Source organism: Ochotona curzoniae, unplaced genomic scaffold (genome assembly GCF_017591425.1).
Source record: "Ochotona curzoniae isolate NIBS_2020 unplaced genomic scaffold, NIBS_Ocur_1.0 contig_3498, whole genome shotgun sequence".
NCBI classification, from domain to species: domain Eukaryota; kingdom Metazoa; phylum Chordata; class Mammalia; order Lagomorpha; family Ochotonidae; genus Ochotona; species Ochotona curzoniae.
This window is the reverse complement of record NW_024465885.1, coordinates 46,365,339-46,387,465: the sequence shown is the minus strand read 5'-3', so window position 1 is coordinate 46,387,465 and position 22,127 is coordinate 46,365,339. Positions and strand designations below refer to the sequence as shown.

The window sequence follows — 22,127 nt, the reverse complement described above, 5'->3', positions numbered from 1 at the left end:
GGGGGCGGCAGCAGCGGTGGCGGGGTCAAGGGGCAGGCCTTGCTCTGCTCCAGGTGGACCTGCAACTGAGTGAAGGGCCTTTCCTGCCAACCGAGACATCACCTGTGGGCTCGGAGAGCATACTCGCTGACAAGACAGCACAGGCGCGCGCCCTCGTGTGTGAGCTCGCTCACGGCTCTGAGTTCTCGTTCCTCCTCATGCTGCCTCTTTGCAAAGAAAACAAGTGACAGAAGGACTAGCCCAGCGGTGGCACGGGGCTCACCCCGGCAGCCGGAGTCGGCCCCTGGCCCAGGTGCCAGGACTAGGCCAGGGTGGCGTGGGGCTCACCCTGGCAGCTGGAGTCAGCCCCTGGTCCAGGTGCCAGCTGGCGGGGGGACTCAGTGTGGAGACAGGCAGGCAGTGCCTCTGGCTGCGGAGAAACCACTCTGACACAGCCTGGGCACTGCCAAGTGTCTGACCTGCTGCCGGGCAAAGGCAAATCCATCAGATGAAAACCACCCTTGCCTGCAACCCTGGGTGTTTGCCTTATTTAGCTGCAATCAGCTCAATGATTATAACACTATTTAATACAAAAAAAAAAAAATCTAAAGCCTTTATAAATTGTACATGGATGTTCTTCTTCAATGTGAGTCTGAAGCTTATTTATTTTTTTTTTAATAAAAGATCAATTGATGTGGAAGACAGAATAACAGAGAAGGCATAGGGGAGGGAGGGAGATTTAGCTACAACAGCTGGGACTGTGGCAGGGTCAGGCCAGGAGCTCCACCTGGGCTCCCAGGTGGTGGCAGGACCCAAAGCATTTGGGCCAACATCTTCTGCTTCTCAAGCACGTGAGCAGGGAGCTGGATCAGAGGCAGAGCAGCTGGGATGCACCCAGCACTCGGATGTGAGATGCAGAAGCAGCAGGCAGTGGCTTAACCCCCTGCGCCACAGCACCCGCCCTGGGTTGGAAGGTGTTGTTGTTGTTGTTGTTGTGTGTGTGTGTGTGTGTGTGTGTTTCCCTTATAATATGTTTATAAAAAGTGACGTCTGGGGGCCCGGAGTGGTGTCCTAGCTGGTAAAGTGTTCACCTTGCACACACTGGGATCCAACATGGGCGCCAGTTCTAATTCCAGTGGCTCTGCTTCCCATCCAGCTCCCTGCTTGTGGCCTGGGAAAGCAGCTGAGGACGACCCAAGGTATTGGGACCCTGCACCCGTGTGGAAGACCCGGAAGAAGCTCCTGGCTCCTGGCTTCGGATCGGCGCAGCTCCAGCCTTTGAGGCTGCTTGCAGAGTGAATCAGCAGAGGGAAGATCTTCCTTCCTCTCTCTTCTCCTCTCTGTGTATCTACCTTTCCAATAAAAATAAATAATATTTTAAAAAAGATAATACATATTAGGGGTCTCAGGACGGGGCGTCTCATGCCTGGATCCCGGACGGCCGCCATGGGCACATGGTGAGCCGTGTCCGGCCTGCTGGTTTCCAGAGGCTGCTTCCTTTGGGGTGAGTAGACCCGAGGGGGGAGGCCTCCGGGACTGGGCAGGTCCGGCACCCACCTGCTGCCCTCATTGGGCGGTGAAGGGGATTTGGGAGGGGCGCGACCTTGGGCCTGGGAATTTAAACCTCCAGCAGCCTCCCGGCAGCTGGTGGGTCTCAGGACGGGGCGTCTCATGCCTGGATCCCGGACAGCCGCCATGGGCACATGGTGAGCCGTTCCCGGGCGGCCAGTGCGCCATTGGTGCCAGGCTCCGCCTGCTGGCCACCCGGCTGGGGAGCTCTGGAGATTTGGTTCTTTGAGTCACTGCTTAATTAGCTCCAGGTTGATCCCATTGTGATTCTCGGACCTGAAACAGGCAGTAACTCTTCCTTTGTAAAATTTGTAATCACTAATAATGCTGGGCACCAAATACCAGTCCATGCAGAAGCCTGGGCTTGGGGCTTGTCCTGCAAAAGTAGCTCCAACGGCTGGCTAATGTGTCAACTGGTAGGGAACAGAGTAGATCTGGTACGAATGAGCAAACCTTAGCCCACAAGTAAAACTAGAAACCAGGAGGGAGCAAAGGTCATGCCAAGCTAGGCTCTTGTACCTACTGGTCTGCGGGAGCCAGGGACATGAAGCCACAGTGTCTAAGGCAGAGGTTGGGACAGGTGAGGAGCTGTGCCAAGCTGAGTCAGAGCAACCACTGGCATGCGAGTGAGCTATGGCTGGGAACAGACCCGGTTGGGGAGCAAAGGGGACAACCCTAGCTGGGCTGAGGTTCCCACAAAGAGGCGCGTGGCCTGGAAGGGGGGCTGCGTTCTGATCTGGATACAGTTGCAGTCTCCCTTGGCACAAGTGTGGACTGGGATTGGATGCACCGAACCGGGCTGGACCCCGACTCCCCCTGGTGTTCTGGAGGACCAGGGCAGATGTGTGATAGACTAGGCAAGGTCTCAAACCCCTACTGAGCCATGTGTGAGCCATACGTAGGTATGGACAAACCATGGCTGGGCTGAAACATCCAACAGCAAGAACCAGATTGGGTGGAAGGCCAGTCAGGAAAAGCCACAGTTCCTGCTATGACAGGAGGTGGACTGAGTAGGGTTGGCTCATGGACCCACTGGTAAGCGTGTAACCTGGCATTGGGAGAGGTTCTGATGGAGGAGCCTGGGCAACTCCTCTGGCAGGACACAGACCCGGCAGGTCAGCGCAAGAAACATGATAGGAAACAGCCCAGAAAAGGCCATGGAAAGCTACCCACTGGCATACACTTGGCAGACGTGGGGGCAAGACCAGGCTGAATCTGTCTACGTCATCCACTGGCAAATCCAAGCACCAGTGTGGGTCGACCCAGGTTCAGTCGCGACAAAGACTAGTGCACAATATGGAATGCCGAGGTGAGGTTGCCTGTACCAGAGGGGACCGCAGTGTCCAACCAGCCTGAGAACAAGAAAGGAAGTAGGCAGAGCCAGCAGGTGAATAAGGGAGGGTTCCTTTGCAGGATAGCTACTTCCGCAGGAGAGCATGGGCTGGGATGGGGGCAGACCAGACTAGGCAGAGCTACCACACCTGTGCGCCTCATGTGGACTAGATCAGGGAAAAGCCGGGCTCGGCGGATTATTCCTACTGGTGCAAACAGAATTAAAGTAGGCGAGGTTTGTTTGGGCAGCATCAACTGGAATCCGGGAGTGGGAGAGGCCTGGGAGGGTAATAGTGGGCTCATCCCTCTTGGGTTACCACTTCCACGGGAGGACATAAAACTAAACAGCGGCTGGGGTGGAATGGGGTGTGGGACAGACTGGATTACTGCTACACTTACTGGCAAACCAGGGTAGGGGGCGGGCCTGGTGGGGGTTATTGTGGGTCACTCCAACTAGGCTGCAGCTCCCACTGGTTTATGTGAGAGCCGAGTATGTGCTGGGCAGAACCAGGCTGGACTGCAACACCCATTGGTTCCAGTGGAAGTCGGGAGTAAAAACAGAACCAACCCAGCAATTGCAACCACCAGCTGATTGGAGCGATGGACGGTGCCAGGCCCTGTACTTGTTAGCACATACAAGAAGTTTCTTTGGAGATCTTCCTAATCTAAATGCTGGACTCAGAACCCTAATGAAGAAAAGAGAGAAGACAGAACGGGTCAACCAACCATCTCAGCTATGATGGACTATGTCAATCAGTGGATTTTTCAAAGATCTCATAGTGCTTAGAGTGGCAAGATTGACAGCGATTCATAACTGTTGCAATATCAAAACCACTTGAGCAAGAACCTCAGAGCATGCCCTACATCCGGGACTTGGGGAGGGTGGGAAATTGAGTGGGCCTTCTCCCTTAATATCCCCCCTTTAAACATGAAGGTAACAATATGGAAAACATACTAGTATTATCCACTTTCCTGTAGCCCTTGAACCTTCTTACTCTAAGTATGTAAAGAATGTCAAAATAAATTTTATTAATAAAAAAAAGATAATACATATTAAAAAGTGATGTTTGGTACTATCTTTTTGGGAAGAAAAAAACAAACAGAAGAGGTCTGACTTGACGGGTGTGCTGGCTGGGTTACCCAGGGGGCTTCCGTTAGAGGCCGAGGCAAACGGCTTTGACAGCACTGTTGCAAAAGCCCAGCACTGGCAGCGGCACCCCCTGCCAGGTGTGGCCACAGGAGGCTGGTCGGATGGACGTCCATGTGCTGTGCGCGCAGGCCTGCCAGGCAGCCTCTGGGTGGCTGCAGAGTCCTGAGCGACCACCAGACTCTCAGCCACAGATCTGTCTCAAAGGCCCCACGGCTGCCCGCTTTGGGCATCCCACATGAGCAGCTCAATGTTCGGGCAGCCCACGAAAGGCACTGGATACCAGGACCACAGAGCGGGCCCTGCAGAGCCCAGGCCGCTGGGGACTGCCCACAGTCAGGACGTGCTGTGCGTGTCGCCCTTTTCTGACAGCCAGAGGGCACTGGCTTCTTCTGAATTAAAGAAATGCTTGCTTCTTTCTATAAGTCCCATTTTACTAAAAAACAAAATAATAATAATACGCTGCTGTCAAGGGAACAACAATTAAAACTTTGTACTAGGTAAGAATCACTTGGAAAGTTGTTGTGTAGCATATAAAACTGCTGCCTACAACATCAGCAAACCACAGGGGTGTCAGTTCGAGTCCTGGCTGTTCCACTTCCCACCCAGTTCCTGCTAACAGTCTGGGAAAGTAGCAGATGACGGCCCAAGTGCCTGGGCCCCTGCCACCATGTGGGAGACCTGGATGAAGCTCCTGAATGCTGGCTTTGGCCTGGCCTGGTCACAGCCGCTGCCGAGGGACCTGGGCCGTCAGGAGGCCTCCCAGCTTTGCTGTGACCTCCAGAAGCTGGACGAGCATAGCATGCCCGGCAGAGTCCGACTCCGAGGACCCCAGGTCCCCAGCAGGCCTCATCGTCACGGCGCCTGGAGCCGCCTGGCCCACACAGCCATGGTATCTTCTCAGCCTGGACTGCCAACATCTGGGTCGGGTGCGTCGTTGCCGTGGGCTCAGCTCTGTGTGCTGTAAGATGCTACCCCACTGCACACCAGCCACATCCCTTGCTCTGGCTGAGGCGGCCACAAACGCCTCCACAGACGGCCACCTAGCACGCCATGCCAACATCATCCCCGCTGTGAACCACAGCTGTAATTTAGTGTTTTATCTGAAAGATGGGAAGAGGGAGTAAGAGAGAGACACACACACACACACAAGGTCCCCTCATCCACATTCACTCTTCAAATGTCCGGGACAGTCGGAGCCAGGAACTTCACGTGGGTAATCCCATGTGAGAGGTAGGGATCTAAACACAGGGGTCCTCGCTGGAATCAGACGCAGAGGTGGGACTTGAACCCAGACACTGATATGGAAGGCAGGCTCTCCCAAGCAGCATCTGAAATCTGGTACTGAACACCCAGCCTGGAATCAACGGTTCATGTGAGAAGCCCCAGTAAGCCAGTACTTGCCCTGCCTCACTGGAAACCACAGCAGAAAGCAGCTATGGAGATACTTCCTAAGCCCAGCAGGGGGCGCTCTGGCCTCGAAGGGTTAGCCACGGTGAGTAACAGCCTGATCCCAGCCCCAGCATCCATTCCTCCCACTTCACCAGCCTCTGCTCTCACCTGTCACCTCTGACTGCTGGCCTGAGTGAACAACCCTCTCTGTGAGTCCCGCCAAAGGGACACCACGGCCCCTCCCCACCCCGCCCTCTTCACGTCTCTGCGAAACCCGTGTTTCAAGCCTCAGCACTCAGGGGGCCAGGAGTTGCCCAACTGTCTAGGACTAACGTGGCTACATCAACACACACACGCACACAGTGTCACCGCTGAAGGGGCCTGCCACGCCCCAGCACTGATCACATGACCTCTGACCAGCACCAGCGTGGGAAGCTGACAGCTTCCGGGGGCTGCAGACGCAAGGACGTGGCATGCTGCCACAGCTCCATCTGCTCAGTGATTCACGCAGCTTGACTCAGCTCTTGGTTCAATGGCAAGAAACCACAATATTAGGGGAAAACCAGCACTGGGAAGCAGCTCCAAGACTGTGCCAATGAGCCCTCATTTATCAAGTCGGAAAACAAACAGAAACAGGCCAGCGAGTGTGGCTCACATTTGCAGACTGGAAAGAAGGCAGTCAGTGGTGGGGACGGCGCCCACTTGTCGTACGAGGTTGCTGCACAGAGAATGAAAAGGTGGGTGGGTGCTGGGGTGCGCAGCCTGAGCAGCCCCCTGGATGCTCACGTCCTGTGCTGGAGTGTGGCTCAAGCCCCAGCTGCTCTGCTTCCAGTCCAGCTTTCTACTGATGTTCCTGGGGTAGCTGCTGCCCACAGGGGAGGCTCAGAAGTTCTAGGGCCCTCGCTTTGACCTGGCTGTCACAGGCATTTGAAAATGAATCAGCAAGGGCCTGGTGCCATAGCCTAGTGGCTAAAGTCCTCACCCTGCACACGCTGGGATTCCATATGGGAGCTGGTTCTAATCCCGGCAGCCCTACTTCCCATCCAGCTCTCTGTTGCTTTGGTAATATGCATTCCCCATGAACTATTGAAGACAAATGTCTTTTTTTTTTCATCTACTTGAAAGGCAGAATTAGAGAGAGAGGGAGAGGGAGGGAGACAGAGATAGAGAGGAAGAGAGGAGAGAGGAAGAGAGGGAGAGGGAGAAGAGAGAGAAGGGGAGAGGGAGGAGGGGAGCGGGGGGAGAGACACACAGCACTCCTCTGCCAGCTTGCTCCCCAATACCCACACCAGCCAGAGCTGAGCAGGCTAAAGGAGGCAGCCAAGAGCTCCATCGAGTTGCCCACATGGGGGCAGGGTCCAAGCACGTGAACTGTTACCTTCTGCCTCTTGAGACAAATTAGCAGAAAGCTGGATCAGGAGCAGAACAGCAGGGATTGGAACCAACCCTCCAATACAGGATGTCAATGGCCCAAGAAGTGGCTTAAACTGCTGAGCCCCAATGCCCTCTGTACCCCCTCTGACACAGTACACACACACACACACACACACACACACACACACACACACAGCTGTGCATCAGAACCTAAGAGCTGGGATGAGGGGCAGGGATATGGGAGTCCAGGAGGGCCCCAACTTGACCCTGGACCACCGGGACCCACACGTACTCAGGGCATTGCACTCTGCGCCTGAACCGACAGCTCCGTGGGCACAATGACGGGCTGTGCTTCTGAAGAAAGGGATGCCCGAGCCCACCAGCTGGCACGTGTGAGGGCTGGGAACAACTGCAGGCTTCTGGCGGCATCTGTCACGTCCCAGCAGACTCATGGATGGCACCCTTGTCTTGAGCCACACCCTCAAACCATTCTGCTCCCTCATTTACTTCAGGTTTTGGGGATACCTCCAAGTTAGACCCTGGATGGATGGCTGATGCCTCCAAAACCCCCATGGGTCCCTATCAGCACTGGCACTGCAGGTGTGGGGGCAGGGGACCTCCTCTGTGTCGGGAAGTGCAGGCATCGGGGGAGCCATCTTTGCGCCATGGGGGGGGAGCTCTAGCAGGTGCACGTGGGCTCATAGTGCGGGACCCAGGGACAGAGCTGACATCGTGGAACCTCTGAGAACACGGTAGAAGTGAATCCTCACTTTGTAATCCTACAGACAAACCATGCTGGGTGTACGCTTGCTCCTGTGGCTGAGCAGTGACTCCTCTCCCTGGGACAGCTCTCTGACGGGCAGTGATGGCCAAAGAGACGTGAGAAGCTGCCCCTCCCTCCGTGTCCGAGCACTTCCATGCCACGAGCGGCCCTCGTCAGCCACAGGGTCCACAGCCACATGTTCAACAGAAGACCAAAAATACTTGGAAGTAAAAATGTCTGCATTCACCATGCACGGCCTCCCTCCCGGCAGTCATTCCCCGAATTCTGCTCACGGTAGCAAGTACCCCTACGCACCTATGCTCTTCTAGGCATTGCGTCTCATCTCCAGATCATGTGACGTCCAGGGGAAGACATGCCTAGCTGACAGGTAAACACCGCAGGATCCTACCTACGGGACCCAAACATCCTGGAACCAGCCCCCTGCAGGTGCACGAGCTGTCGGCGCTAGGCAAGACACCACCCACCTGTCATAGATCTCGGAGCCCTCCTCCAGGCCGGGCAGCAGGCCCACGAGGAAGGCCTGGAGACTGGGCAGCAGCAGCTTCTGCAGCGGGAGGAAGTACTTCTCATACAGGCCGAGCAGCACAGGCCGCACTGACATGGCCGCGTGCGCCAGGAGCGGGAACAGGCCGCAGCTTGGGGAAAGAAGACAGAGGGCGGGAGAACTGAATCACTGACTCGGACATGCCAAAGGACCAGCTTGTGAGGAGGGGTGAAAAAGGCACCCAGGGCATCTGGGTGATGGAGAGGGTGGAAGTGACACGGCCACAGCGACCCTAAGCTGGCTGCATGCGAAGATCCCACTTAAAAGGCACGGCGACGCCCTGGCAGGTGCACCCGGGCATCTCCTGGTGCTGGCCTCACAGCTGAGGCACACCTGGGCCCTCATGCTCATTTTGCTTGCTGGCCATTTTCCAGTCCCGTGAACTGCATCGTGAATGATTTGGGTAATTAAAGAGCACTGCGGGAGGAGCACGATCGTACCTGTAAAGGAACAAGTCCTTGGCCAGCCATCTGGTCCCCACAATTTTAAAGATGATTTCGTAGGTTTCCAGGGCTTTTAAGTGCACACCGCTGGGCAGGGCAGGATGCAAGCACTGAGCTAATCTCTTGCTGATTAGGAGCCGTCGTGGCAGCAAGGAATACTTCAGGTTACTCTGAAGGGCCTGGAAAACAAACGAGAGGCAGTGCTCGTGAGGCAGGCAGCGGCAGCACGTGGCACAGGTAGGAACCCGAAGGCGGTCGGGACCCCGAGAGTGGGGTGAGGCTCAGGTACAGCACGAAGAGGGCCTGGGGAGGCCGTGACCGAGGCTGTGGGACCACAGTTGCCTGTGGAAGTCCTCAGCAATGACAGAAAAGAAGCAGGTGCCAGAAGACCTTGTCACTACTCGGTTACAACGCACAGGTAAGGGCTGCCTGCTTCTCTCCTGGGGGCTGCAGCAAACGCAGCTGCATCGGGTCAGGCACCTAAGCAGACTCTGCTCTGTGTGTCCCAGAAAGCCCCAGAGCTTAGGGAGGGGAGGCAGTGAGCAAGGTTCCCTCCTTCTCCCAGCCCAGCTTTGCAGCCAGGGGACTCCGCGTGGGAGCTCACTCAGCAGACAGACTATGAGGCTGGGGGTTGGGGTGGGGAGAAGAGGAGCAGGCTTCAGGCTGTGACTCTTGGCAGCTCCATGGTCTGAGGTTGTCCTAGGAGAGACCCCCATTCTGCAGGAAGAAACCTACCACCTGTGGGTTGGAGCGGGCAGATCCTGAGTGGGGTTCCTGCAAGCGGGACCCTGACTTGTCCGTGCTAAAGTGGTTTTGGGTTCCAGCTGTACCCAAGCCCACAGTCAAGCAAGCGACCAGTGACCGTGGGCAGGGCCAGGGCTGGCAGTCCCTAATGACTTGGCCTGTTGGTTCAAGCCAGGGTAAAGAGTGGGACCAGTGACCGTGGGCAGTGCACGGAGCTGGGAGATGCCTCATGATCTGGCCTCATGGTATAGAGTCTGATGCCATAGCGGAAGAACTCACACAATTGGCTCTTCTGCTCACACAAATATTTACCGACGCCTGCAGGGTGAAGTCCACACCTCTTCGAAAGGCAACCAACAGCTTCCATAACACACTCCTGCCTGCTTTGCCTACCCCAAATCATAACACCCTGGCTTCACTCTGAGTTTGTAAGTATGCAGAACCATCTGGGGCTCCCACTGGCCCTCTGCAGCCCCTACCCAAGTTCCCTTCCTGTCCACAGGTGATTCAGTGCAGGTGGCTGCAGAGGCAGTGTGGTGGTGAACAGGTGGGGTTCCTCTCTATCCACCCCATCCCCTTCCCCAGGGCAGGGACTGTCGCAGCACTTTGCATGGTGCCTGGGCCACACTGAGGGCCCTGCCCATTTTCTTTCAAAGAGCAAGAAAGATGATTCCCTTCTACAACAGTCTCGGGTCCTGTCTGAGGCAGAGGGCCAAGAAAGAAAACGAACTTTCAAAGGCACACTGAGAGAAAAAAAAAATCAGACACAACTAGAGGTCATCAAGAAATGCCCCTAATGATTTATGAACATCGGATTCTGTCCTACAGAAGGCCAGCCAACAAAATTCTTTGCAAAATGTGCCCATGTCCAAAAAAAGAATTGAGGAAACTGCTTAAATCACACAGCATGACAGGGGGTGAGAACAAAATGATTGCCACGGCAGACAGAGGCAGATGCACCTGCTTCCCCACCAGCAGAGCTACAGCAAGTGCCCAGCATCCAGCCTCAGCAGCTGTCCTCAACCCCCCGCTGGCCCTGAGGACAACCTGTGTGCCCCAGTGGCCATGTGATGGTCCAGAGCAGGCAGGACACTCCGAATCCAAAGATCCAAACCCCAAATGTGCCTTTTTTGGTTTTTGAAGGAAGGATGCTCCATTGGGGAAGTCTGTGCAAACACTTGAGAATCTGAAAAGCTCAGAAAGCCAAGCACATCCCGTCCCAGGCACCAGGGTTAAAGGCCATTCTACCATCACTGGCTCTGCCCACTTCCATTAGGGGCAGGGCCCACAGCGGCCTTCGCCTGCAACAGCCGTTTCTGTTTATTCCTTCAAGTCACTACTGAGACTTATGCCATCTGATGTGAGTGTGTGAGTGCTTGGCGCCTTCAGTCTTGGCACACAGTACGACCCCACCATGCTGTCCTTCTGAACCCAGCATGGAGACACCACCCGCCATGGTCAGGAAGACCAGTGACCCGGCAGTCCTTTCTGCAAGGCTCCCAGTGCACTGGGCTCAATGCTCCCTGAGATCAGGGAGACACAGGCGGAGAGGAAGGCCCTGCTAGCCGGGGCCATGACATCTTACAGAGAGCAGGAATCATGTGCCAGCTCAGGAGTCAGAAGCAAAGTCTGCTGCTGTGAGAGTAGCCACAACTCGGGGGTTTCTCACTCTCTTATTTACCTCCTGTTCCAACGGATCTACCTCTTCTTGCATGAATGAGATGACAGTGGTACTCCCTTATGTGCAGGGCCCATGTCCCAGGACCTCTGTGGATCCCAGGGATAGCTCCAAACTTCATGCTCACTCTGCTTCTACCCTCTGCATGCATGTCCATAAAGTTTAACTGATGGGCTATAACGCAGCAACTTAAGTCAGTGCCTGCGATGCCGCTATCCCATATACGAGTGTTGGGTTGAGTCCTAGCTGCTCCACTTCCAATCCAGCTCCCTGATAAGGTGCCTAGGAAAGCAGTGGAACATGGCCCAAGTGCTATCGGTCTAGAGTTCCAGGCCCCCGGCCATTGCAGTCAGCTGAGGAGTGAACCAGTGGATGGAAGATACACATCTTTCTTTCTCTGTCTTTCTGCCTTTCGAATAAATAAAATAAATCTTCAAAAAGAATGAACTAGAACAATAATAAAATACTTTGTGGTGGAAGTCAGGTAAGTGGTTTCTCGTAGCTTTCCGTTTAGCTGATGAGCAGTGAGCGGTGACCCAGGCCTGTGGTGTGGGGTTGGGCCACCAGACAAGTGCTACAGGGACAGGAGCCGGCCACCCGGTGACTAACAGGTGGGTGGCATCCCCGGGTGCAGACGCTGGGTCCAGGGGTGACAAATCCCTGCGCATACAGAAGGATGGCAAGGGGCTGCATCAGACTCCCTGGTCGCTGCCTGATTTAAAGCGGATGAATTGTCTATTTCTGACATTTTCTCATGGAATATTTTCAGAGCTGAAATCACAGATGGCAAGATTAAGGTGAAGAGGGCAATGTTATAAAGTGAATCTTGCTGTTGGTTCCAAATGCCTGGGGCTGGAAGCTGTGTCTGCTCACAGAACTGCCCCTCACCTCCTTTTACATGTGAAAGACACAGACACATAGGTCCAAACTGAAGCCACCACCTGGACACAGAGCAGACGCTGACCGCTTCACCCCACGAGCACAGAGCACGCATGACACAGGGAATCGGTGCCTGCCGCAGCAAAGGCACGTCAGAGAGAAAGCCACCTGCTTGCCAAGTGAGGCATTCGTCCCCTTTCACTACCATTTTTAAAAAGATTTGAAAGGCAATGTGACTGGGAGGAGGGAGAGGAGGAAAAGAGAGAGAAATTTCTATATGTTTACTTTCCAAATGGTCATAGCAGTCAGGGCTAGAACCAGCCTGAAACCAGGAGCCTAGAACACCACCGGTCTCCAGCATGTGTTCGGACACAGGACGCTGGCATCGCAGGCTGTGTCTTAACCTGCTGTTCCAGGCCCCAGTCACCTCCTTATAAAACGCAGCAAGAACTTGGGCTCAGGTTAAGCTGCCTCTTGCCACTGTGGCATCCCACGTGGGGGCACCGGTTCAAGCTGCAGCTACTCTACTTCCCATCCAGCTCGTTGCTAGCGTGCCTGGGCCCCTGCTAGCTGCACGGAAGGCAAGATGGAGTTCTTGGCTTCTGGCTTGGGCCTGGCCCACGTTGAGGGTATTTAAAAAAATAGGTTTATTTATTTATTTATTTATTTGAAAGGCAGAGTTAGAAGTGGGGGGCAGGGGTAAGAGAAAAAGACATAGAATGTTTCACTCACTGGTTCATTCCGAAAATGGCTGGAGTACGTGGCTGCAAGAACCCAAGCACTTGGGTCATCTCCCGCTGCTTTACCGGAACCGTTAGCGCAGCTCTGGAGCCTTAAGCGCAACAGCTGGGACCCGAACCACTGCCCACAGGGATTCCTGCGCTGCAGGTGGCAGCATTACCTCCTATATCATAGTGCTGCCTGAAAGGGGATTTTTTCTTAATCTGATTTATTCATTTGAAAGGCAAAATTACAGAGAAAGAAATTTTTCCATCTGCTGGCTCACTTCCCAAATGGCCGCACTGGCGAGGGCTGGGCCAGGCTAAAGGCAGGAGTCAGAAGCTTCTGCCCAATCTCCTACATGAGTGTGGGTCCCAGGCACTTGGGATGTTCTCTGTTGCTTTCCCAGGTTCATTAGCAGGGATCAGACGTGGAGCAGCCAGGACTCGAACAGGCGCCCAGTGTTGTAGGCAGCAGCTTAACCAGTTACGCCACAGCGTTGGCTCTGCATGCTGGTGTTATGGAGTGAACTAGCAGCTGGAAGATTCTTTCTTGCTCTCTCACTCTTGGTCCCTGACAACATGGATGGTTCTGGAGAGCATGACGGGAGGAGAGATAAGCCGCAGAAAGACAAACACGGCCCTGCCTCACTCACTCACCCTTGGAATCTGAAAAAGCTGATCTCATCCAAGCAGAGCAGCACGGTGGAGACCAGAGGCTGGGAGGGGTGCGGTGGAGACCAGAGGCTGGGAGGGGTGCGGTGGAGACCAGAGGCTGGGGAGGGGTGCGGTGGAGACCAGAGGCTGGGGAGGGGTGCGGTAGAGACCAGAGGCTGGGGAGGGGTGCGGTGGAGACCAGAGGCTGGGGAGGGGTGCGGTGGAGACCAGAGGCTGGGGAGGGGTGCGGTAGAGACCAGAGGCTGGGGAGGGGTGCGGTGGAGACCAGAGGCTGGGAGGGGTGCGGTGGCAGAGCAGGAGGGGCTGTTTAAGGTGGAGCTGGGCCGCAGGGATCTACTCTGTGGTCCCTCTGCCCAGCAGGGGGATCCTGAGCGAGGATCAAAACAGAGCTGCAAGGCAGGGTTCTGGATGTCTCCCCCGCACGCACACATGCACGCACACGCCAAGTGTGTGAGCACAGATAAGCTTGCCTTGCTCTGAGCGGTACAGTGTGTGCACGTGCAGATTCCCCATGGAGCCCACCACACACACACACCTGAAAACCAAACAACACACCAGGGACAAAAGACATGGACAGAAAGGACTCAGAATCAAGCACAGGCAGCTGGACTCTGAGGTCAGGGCCTGGCCAGGCACGAGTTGCCCAACTGCCCTCCGGAGCCGTGAGGACAGCGAACCCCTCGGGAGCACTGTCACCAACGGCTGACGCAGCATCAGTGTCACAGTCACAGTGGCTCCTAGTATTCTCATACCTGCTTCATAACTCAGGCTGAACGACAAAGCAGAGCAAGTCTGTGACTGAAGCCTGACTTAGGCCTGTGAGCTTGGGAGTTGGGGCATCAGACCTGTGTGGGAGACCCAGAAGAGGCTCCTGGCTCCTGGCTTCAGATTGGCGCAGCTCCAGCCATTGCGGCCGCTTGGGAAATGAATCATCGGATAGGTCTTCCTCTCTCTATATTGCCTTTCCAATGGAAAAAAAAAAATCTTAAAAAAAATAAGCAACCGCATGCGTTACAAGAAGCCATGGAAACCCGTAGCTTAGTAAGTGATGCTCTTCAACACCACCGAAGCAAACGACGAGACTCAGCAGGTGCATGAACAAGAGTGAGGGAGACAGAGCGAGATTAGAAAGGAAGAGTTGCTCATATGTTTGCAGGTGAGATGAACTGCAGACCCCTAATGCAGTGAGAACAGACAGACACCGAACGTAAGGCAGAAACACACGGACCCCGAGAGGGTTGAAAAGTAATGGAAGACCGTCTCTTACATGATGCTGAGGTTTCTCCAGAGCGACCGACTGGAACTGCCCTTTAGCGGACGTGAAGCAGTTCCTACCCCGGCTGCTCCACTTCCCATCCGGCACCCTGCTAACCGTGCCTGAAACCCACAGGGGATGGCTCACACCCACGGGAGACCAGGATGGAGTTCTGGGCTCTGCTTTGGGGTGACCCAGACCTGACTTGTGCCTATCTGGGGAGTGAATCTACAAGTGGAAAATCTCTCTCTGATGCTCTTTAATCTTGAAAAGGCAAGACGTGGAGGAAACAAATGCGTTCCCACGGCAGCCCTTCGGGCTGCGGCTCCTCAGCCTGAGCTTTCTGTTACCTGCCTTCAGTTGTGGTGCAGAATGATAAAATGGAAAACTCCAGAAGTAAACAAATGGCAGGTGGTAACCTGATTGCTATCCTGAGCAGCCAGACGGAAGCCCGCACTGGCTCTGACCCCCCTTCGCCTGGCGCGTGAATTGGGCCTGTGTCAGTCACTTGTGGCTGCTGAGATTAGATGGGTTGCACTGCAGGGTGGCTGTGCTGGTGTCCCAGGGAAGAGCTGGGATGATGAGTGCTGCTTGGGCCCAGCGCCGTGGCCTAGCAATAAAGTACCTGTCTTGAACATACTGGGATCCCATACAGGCGCCAGTTCTAATCCTGGCGGCCTCACTTCCCATCCAGCTTCCTGCCTGTGGCCTGGGAAAAGCCGTCAAGGACGGCCCAAAGCCTTGGGCCCCTGCACCCGTGTGGGAGACCCAGAAGAGCTCCTGGCTCCTGGCTTCAGATTGGCGCAACACCAGTTGCGGTCACCTGAGTAGTGAATCATCGGATGGAAGATATTTCTGTCTCTCCTCCTCTCTCTATATATATGACTTTCCAATAAAAATAAATAAATCTTGAAAGAAAAAAAAAACTCCCAGTGTTAAAAGGACAAAAGGCAAACTAGGGTCACAATATGTGCTAGGAACAAATCATTTATCTGCGAAATTGTGAAGGGAAAATAAATAGTAGGATCCAATTTGAAGAGTCCACATGTAGGCCTGGTGCGGTAGCCTAGCAGCTAAAGTCCTCGCCTTGCACATGCCAGGATCCCATACAGGTGCCAGTTTGTATCCTGGTGGCCCCGCTTCGTATCCAGCTCCCTGTTTGTGGCCTGGGAAAGCAGTTGCGGACGGCCCAAAGCCTTGGGACCTTGCATCCGCATGGGAGATCCGGAAGGAGCTTAGGCTGGCTTAGGATTAGCTCAGCTCAGCTGTTGCGGCCACTTGGTGAGTGAATCATTGAACAAAGATCTTTCTCTGTCTCTCCTCCTCTCTGTAAATCTGACTTTCCAATAAAAATAAATAAATCTTTTTTTTTAAAGATTTATTTTTATTATTTTTTCATTGGAAAGGCGGATATACAGAGAGGAGAGACAGAGAGGAAGATCTTCCGTCCGATGATTCACTCCCCAAGTGAGCGCAACGGGCCGATACTATGCCGATCCGAAGCCAGGAGCCTCTTCCGGGTCTCCCACGCAGGTGCAGTGTCCCAAAGCTTTGGGCCGTCCTCGACTGCTCTCCCAGGCCACAGGCAGGGAGCTGGAAGGGAAGCGGGGCTGCCGGGATTAGAACCGGCGCCCATATGGGATCCCGGGCGTGCAAGGCGAGGACCTTTAACCACTTGCGCCACCACGCAGGGCCCAAAAAAATAAATAAATCTTTAAACAAAACAAATAAATAATTAAAAAGGAAAGGAAAGCCCCCATGTGCTTGAGTCCAAGCGTCTGACACCCTGGAGATGGCAAAGACGGCAGTGTCTGCCGAGGCTGCGGGAAGGAGACAGCGGCCGAGCAGGGAGGATGTTCAGGACAGGGACACCGCTGTCACACTGCCACACGCACCCAGCTCGGCCATGGTGAACGCCACCGTGAGCTAGAGGCTCTGGTAGCAGGGACGTGGCCGGGCACCCAGGGGGCAGGGACACAGGATGGCTCCACCCTCCCTCCAATTTCGCTGTGAACCTAAAGTCTACAAAGAAATCAAAAACTGCCAGCTTCTAGGCAGTGCCACGCATGCCCACGTCAGACTGCACCAAGAAGCTGGCCCACTCCTTAAGCCACTAGGCAGGGGCTGCAGGTGGCGCTGGTGGGGAGGGAGCAGCCAATCACCTGTTGGTAATAAGGTTCACCACGCGGGGGGCAGGTGTGATGCCCACACTTGCTGCCTGCAATCGCACTTTTGCCAGACTGTCCCATGGCAGCCCTGCCAAGCGTGAACTCTGCACACAGAGAAACATCTCTGTGTTTTTAGGACAGACGTCTCTGGGTGGATACTGATGGGGGTAGAAAATGCCACCCCTAATTTCCACATCCTGGACTCCTAGGAAATAGCAGGTATAGGAGGGCTGTTCCTCTCCCGCCCCCATGCCACCCCTCCTCCCTGAGGCAGGCTGTGAAACCTCGGGGGCCACTCTCCCCCTCTCCCTCCCTTCTCCATGACAGACCTGGTCAAGACTGTCACATAGGAGTGCCAAGAAAGAACGAATCTGAAAGAAGGAGCCTGGCCAAGCGTCCCTCCACCCCAAGACCCTGAGCCTCGCCCACAGACCACACCCCCGGCCTCTGTCTCTCTGCTAAGAGGCCGCTGGGCACGGCTGTACCACCCAGGTCTGCCTGACTCAGAGTCTGGTTCTGATTTCCTGCTAATGCACAGTGATGGCTTGAGTACTTGGTCCCTGCTGCTTCCTGCCCTTGGCCCGGCCCCACCTGGGCAGCTGCTGGCATCTGGGGGAGGGAAGGAGCAGATGGAAGGTGCGCTCTCGGCTTCTCTCTGAATCTCTATCTTTTGAATAAATAAATTAGAAAGAGATTTGGTGACTTTTCTTCTCTCGTAGGTCCCACAGTGCAGGGCTCCACAAAGGCTCCAGTGGGGGGAGGCGGATGCCTTTCTCCTGCTTGACCCTGTATAGTTCAGGGGACCCCACTCTGCAGGATATGGGGGGCTTTGCTGCTTCCTCCCTGCCAGGTGCCACCGAGCTTAACACCTGCAGCATTTCGGGAGTGGCTGTGGAAGTTGCAGCACTGAGTGCCACGCACTGCTGCTGAGTGTGGCAAATGACGCCACCACTGTAGAGGACGCTGTAGTGGTTCCTCAGAAAAAGTGAGACATTTGGGGCCAGCATCACTGCCTATGATGCTGGCACCCCACATGGGCACTGGTGTGAGTTCCGTCTACTCCATTTCTAGTCCAGCTCCCTGCAAGTACGTCTGGGAGGGCAGCAGAGGATGGCCTGGGAGGGCAGCAGAGGACGGCTGAGTTCTCAGGCCTCTGGCATGCAGCTGAGAGACCAGACTGCTGAGTACAGTCTGGCCCACCCTTGGCTATTGTGGCCTTTTGGGAAGTGAATCAGTAGATGGAAGATCTCTAACTATGTACTTCAAATTGATAAAACAAATGAAGAAAAGAAGAAGAAGAAAATATGAAGGAGAAGAGGAGGAAGAGGAAGAGGAGGAGGAGGAGGGAGAAGGAGAAGAAGAAACCTCAGCTTTTTTTTCTTTTTGATCAAGGTGACACGTGGCGCAGCCGCCCCACTTCTGGGTACACACCAGGACATAAAACAGGAATATGCACAGATTCTTAGACACTCCTGCTCACAGCAGCATACCACCACCCAGAACGGCCACCATGGCACAGGAGCCAAGCGCCAAGGAAGTGGACTGGGGACCAGACAGATGCCATGAGTACCCTCAGTTAATGGGGGTGTGACTCCGCACTTAAACACTAAAGAGCGGTAGCCCATGATGCCACTTGCACCAAGTGGAGTCAGAGAGAACGGGTTTGGGAGGGGCGTGCAGTGAGTGCTTAATGGGCACCAAGTCTCAGCTTGGGAAGATAAGAAAAATTACAGAGATGGAAGGGGTTGTGGCTGCAGAACAGCAATATAATTAATAGGATTAAAATGGTCAATTGTGTGTTGTGTGCTTTTTACTACACACACACACACACAATGATGTTACATTTCATAGCCATGACTGCTATTGGCTGTGGCTGCAAGAATCATGAACTTGAAAGTTCTTCCTGCACTGAAGACTCTTCCATTCCTGATCAGACACAATGGGAACGTGTCCCAGCAAATCCTAAAGCCCCGGTCCTGGGTCCAGCTGGCCCCAAGAGTGCAGCTTCTGGTCTGTAAACAAGACAAGCACCACACACCATCCAGGCTCATGGCCTCCCAGCCTGCCCTCGGGGTGTGGGGGTGGGTGGCTCCTTGCCCAGGGGAGTCTCGGGGTGTGGGGGTGGGTGGTTGCTTGCCCAGGGGAGTCTCGGGGTGTGGGGGTGGGTGGTTGCTTGCCCAGGGGAGTCTTGGGGTATGGGGGTGGGTGGCTGCTTGCCCAGGGGAGTCTCAGGGTGTGGGGGTGGGTGGCTGCTTGCCCAGGGGAGTCTCAGGGTGTAGGGGTGGGTGGCTGCTTGCCCAGGGGAGTCTCAGGGTGTAGGGGTGGGTGGCTGCTTGCCAAGGGTGCCCTTGAGGTATAGGATTCGGTAGGTACTTTCTCATAGGACCCATGGGGGTGTGAGTGGATGGGTGCCTGCCCAGGGGACCCTCAAAGTGTAGGGGTAGGTGGGTGCTTGCCCAGGGGAGTCTCAGGGTGTGGAGGTGAGTGGGTGCTTGCCCAGGGGAGTCTCGGGGTGTAGGGGTAGGTGAGTGCTTGCCCAGGGAACGCTTGGGAGTGTGGGTGGATGGGTGCTTGTTCAAGGGAACCTTGAGGTGTAGGGGTAGGTGGGTGCTTGTCCGGGACCCTCAGGATGTAGGGGTGGGTGGGTGCTTGCCCGGGGACCCGTAGGGGTGTGGGTGGATGGGTGCTTGCTCAGGGGACCTGCAGCTCAGCTTCTTTCTTGGAGCTCTGGCAGGTTTGTCTACCTTGGTCACAACATCTGCACTCTTCCCAGGACTCCCCCAGCTCCCACCTGGATACAGAGTGGCCACTGTCAAGACCCCCGGTCTCAGATGGGAAACTAAAAGACGGGACTTGCCTTTGGGTGCCAATGAGAAATTCTCTTGGCCGGCTGCAAGGCCAAGTCGGAAGCTACTGCAATCCCCATGCATTTGGGGGTCTCAGGAGCATACTGGGGGTCCTGGAGAAATAGACCGTGGGCCCCAGCCTTCTAGGCCTGGTGGCTTTTCTTGTTTGGGCTAAAACAGGCCACTTGTGAGGGACAGTCTTCCTCAAACCCGCCCTCCTCCTCCTCTTCATGCCTGGTACGGTCCCTGGGGCAGCTACACAGGTACTGGGCACCTTGGTGTGGCCTGCCAGGGCCACCCCAGTCTGCCCTTCTCATTTGCAGCCTCCTTCTGGGTGCCCGGCGATGGCCCCAGGAGCCCTTTCACAGCTTGCGAAACCCACACCGTCTGGCTGCCAAGCCTAATATGTGTCACATGGGATGCGTTCAGCCTCAGCTGTAGGCTACACATCTCAGAGACACATGACCATACTTTCGAGTCACTTGGTCAAGTGCTATAAACAAAAGGAGAACTAGGATGAGGCATGAAATTCTACTGTGTAACTGCTGTGTAACTGCATTCCTGGAGCCACAATTACAGACACCATCACAACACTGTGGACCTTCCCACCGGTGCGGCAGGCTGGCCCAAGAGCCAAGTCTCCGACACATAAAAATATAAAATCAAAGTTGAGTAAGAAAGATCCAAAATGCATCTCAGCTTTACTGCTAGAGAGCAAGCCATCTCCACCCAGTAGGGCTGCCAGGCTGATGTCCAGGGCTCGCTGAAGGACGGACTGTGGACGCTTCTATGGAAGGAAACAGGATGAGATATTACAAAAAGCCTAGGTCATGAACCCAGAAGGCAACTTAATGCACTTAGAAATGGTTAGGAAGTAGCTTTTATGCTAAGTACATCTGAGCATAATTAAGAAACTTTAAAGGGTAATTTAATAATCCGGGGGAGCAGGTGCTCAGCCTGCGGGTGAAGAATGCACCCTCCCGCTCAGAAGACACAGTTCAGGGACTGCGCTGGCGCAGAGGCGGTTTCCTGCACTACGGCCTTTGGACGGCAGTGGGTCCCTGTCACCCTTTGGGTTTCTGGCTCCTGGCTTCAGCCCTGCCTTGGCTGGGGATGGGAGTTACCCCATCTCTCAAATACACTTCAAAACTTACTAATCTGGGTGGGAAGGGGAAGAAGTACATTTGATTTTAATGTTTCCATTGCAAGCCTGCAGAAGCCATGTGAACCTGGCCTGGCTGTTCAGAAGGCCAGAGCTGGGCCTCAGGAATGTAAACATACCAGCTGCGAGGCACGCCTCTCCTCCCACGAGCCAGGAGCTGCTTTTACAAGGCCTGGATGCCAGCACAGCCTCCTTCCGGTCATTTTATAGGCTTCTTGGCTTCAATTCGGAGAGCCTGTGAGGCAGCGATGAGTCAGACTGGCTGGGTGGCCACCTCCTTGCCAAGGGACACCACCAGTGCCCTTCAGAACAGGAGAGGCCAAGTAATAACACACTGGCCCAGGAGTCCCAAGAGGCCCGCCTTCTCCGAAAGAGCAGTGACCTGGGCCGCGGGGGTGGGGCTGGAGAAACCGGCCCAGGAGGCAGGCCCCAGAGCCGTGTTGGCCCAGAGAGGTCTCCTCTGACTAGGGGAAGAGGGAAGGCACCAGCTCCGGCCTGGGCACACAGGGGGCTTCCTTCTCTGCAAGGCCGGCAGCTGGGCTGTCCCTGCTGCTGGGGCCAGCTGCAGCCAGCTGAGCCCTAACACAGCCTGTGCCCCATCGGTCACGACCCCTGCATCTGACAGCCCCGGCATGCTCAGGGTCACCCAACCTCCCACAGTCGTCAGAGATGCACTTCTAGAATATGTTTCTTTTTTTTCTTAAAATTACCCTGCTGGTGTGCATCAGCTTCCAAGTTCATGTCCACTTTCTGAGCAAACCCCCACTGCTCAGGTAGTACACCCAGAGGCTGGGGGTGGTCCCAGCGGGGCAGATGGCTAGGGCAGCTGGTAGCAGGCCAGGCCCCCCAGGGGATGGGCAGTGCACTTCTCGGGAGCCCGGCTTGGGGCTGGGGCTCCCCCACTCTGTGGGAGGGAAGAGCTGGCTGAAGCCCAAGGCTGGGCCAAGCAGCAGCCTAACAGCCTCAGAAACTCACTTTGGTCAGTGCACTCAGTGTTGGCTTTCAGCAGCGGTGGGGAGCATTTAGCCCGTCGGGACGAGAAGGCCTGCAAAACCATACAGTCTGGCCCTGCCAAGGCAAGCGCAGATGGGACTGGAAATCAGTAACACTGGGACTGGTACTGAGGTGTACTGAGTAAAATTGGTGCCTGAAGAGCAAGCATCCCATGCGGGTGCCAGTTCGAGTCGTGGCTGCTCTACTTCTGATCCAGCTCCTTGTAACATGCCTGGGAAAGCAGTGGAGGATGGCCCATTCACATGGGACACTGGGAGCAAGCTCCTACCTGCAGACCAGCTTGGCTTCAGCAGTTGCAGCCATCTGGAAAGTGAACGAGCAGAAGGCTGGCAGGTCCCACTCCCCTGGCCTGAGTCAGGGTGCCACTTCGCCCACTGGCCAGCCAGGCACAGGTTATGGGACTGACCCTGTGCTGTCTTC

At 55.2% G+C, this 22,127-nt stretch overlaps 1 protein-coding gene across 1 annotated transcript in view; it reads right to left on the bottom strand.

Moving 5' to 3' along the window:
- The window catches only part of DOP1B (DOP1 leucine zipper like protein B), a 107,776-nt gene that overhangs the window by 67,016 nt on the left and 18,633 nt on the right, over nt 1–22,127 (bottom strand). Inside the window, exons 3-4 of the mRNA XM_040980796.1 lie at nt 8,562–8,743; nt 8,042–8,212 (exon numbers count right to left, since the gene is read on the bottom strand). Of these exons, the coding sequence (XP_040836730.1) occupies nt 8,042–8,212; nt 8,562–8,743 (353 nt within the window). The remainder of the gene's footprint in view (nt 1–8,041; nt 8,213–8,561; nt 8,744–22,127) is intronic.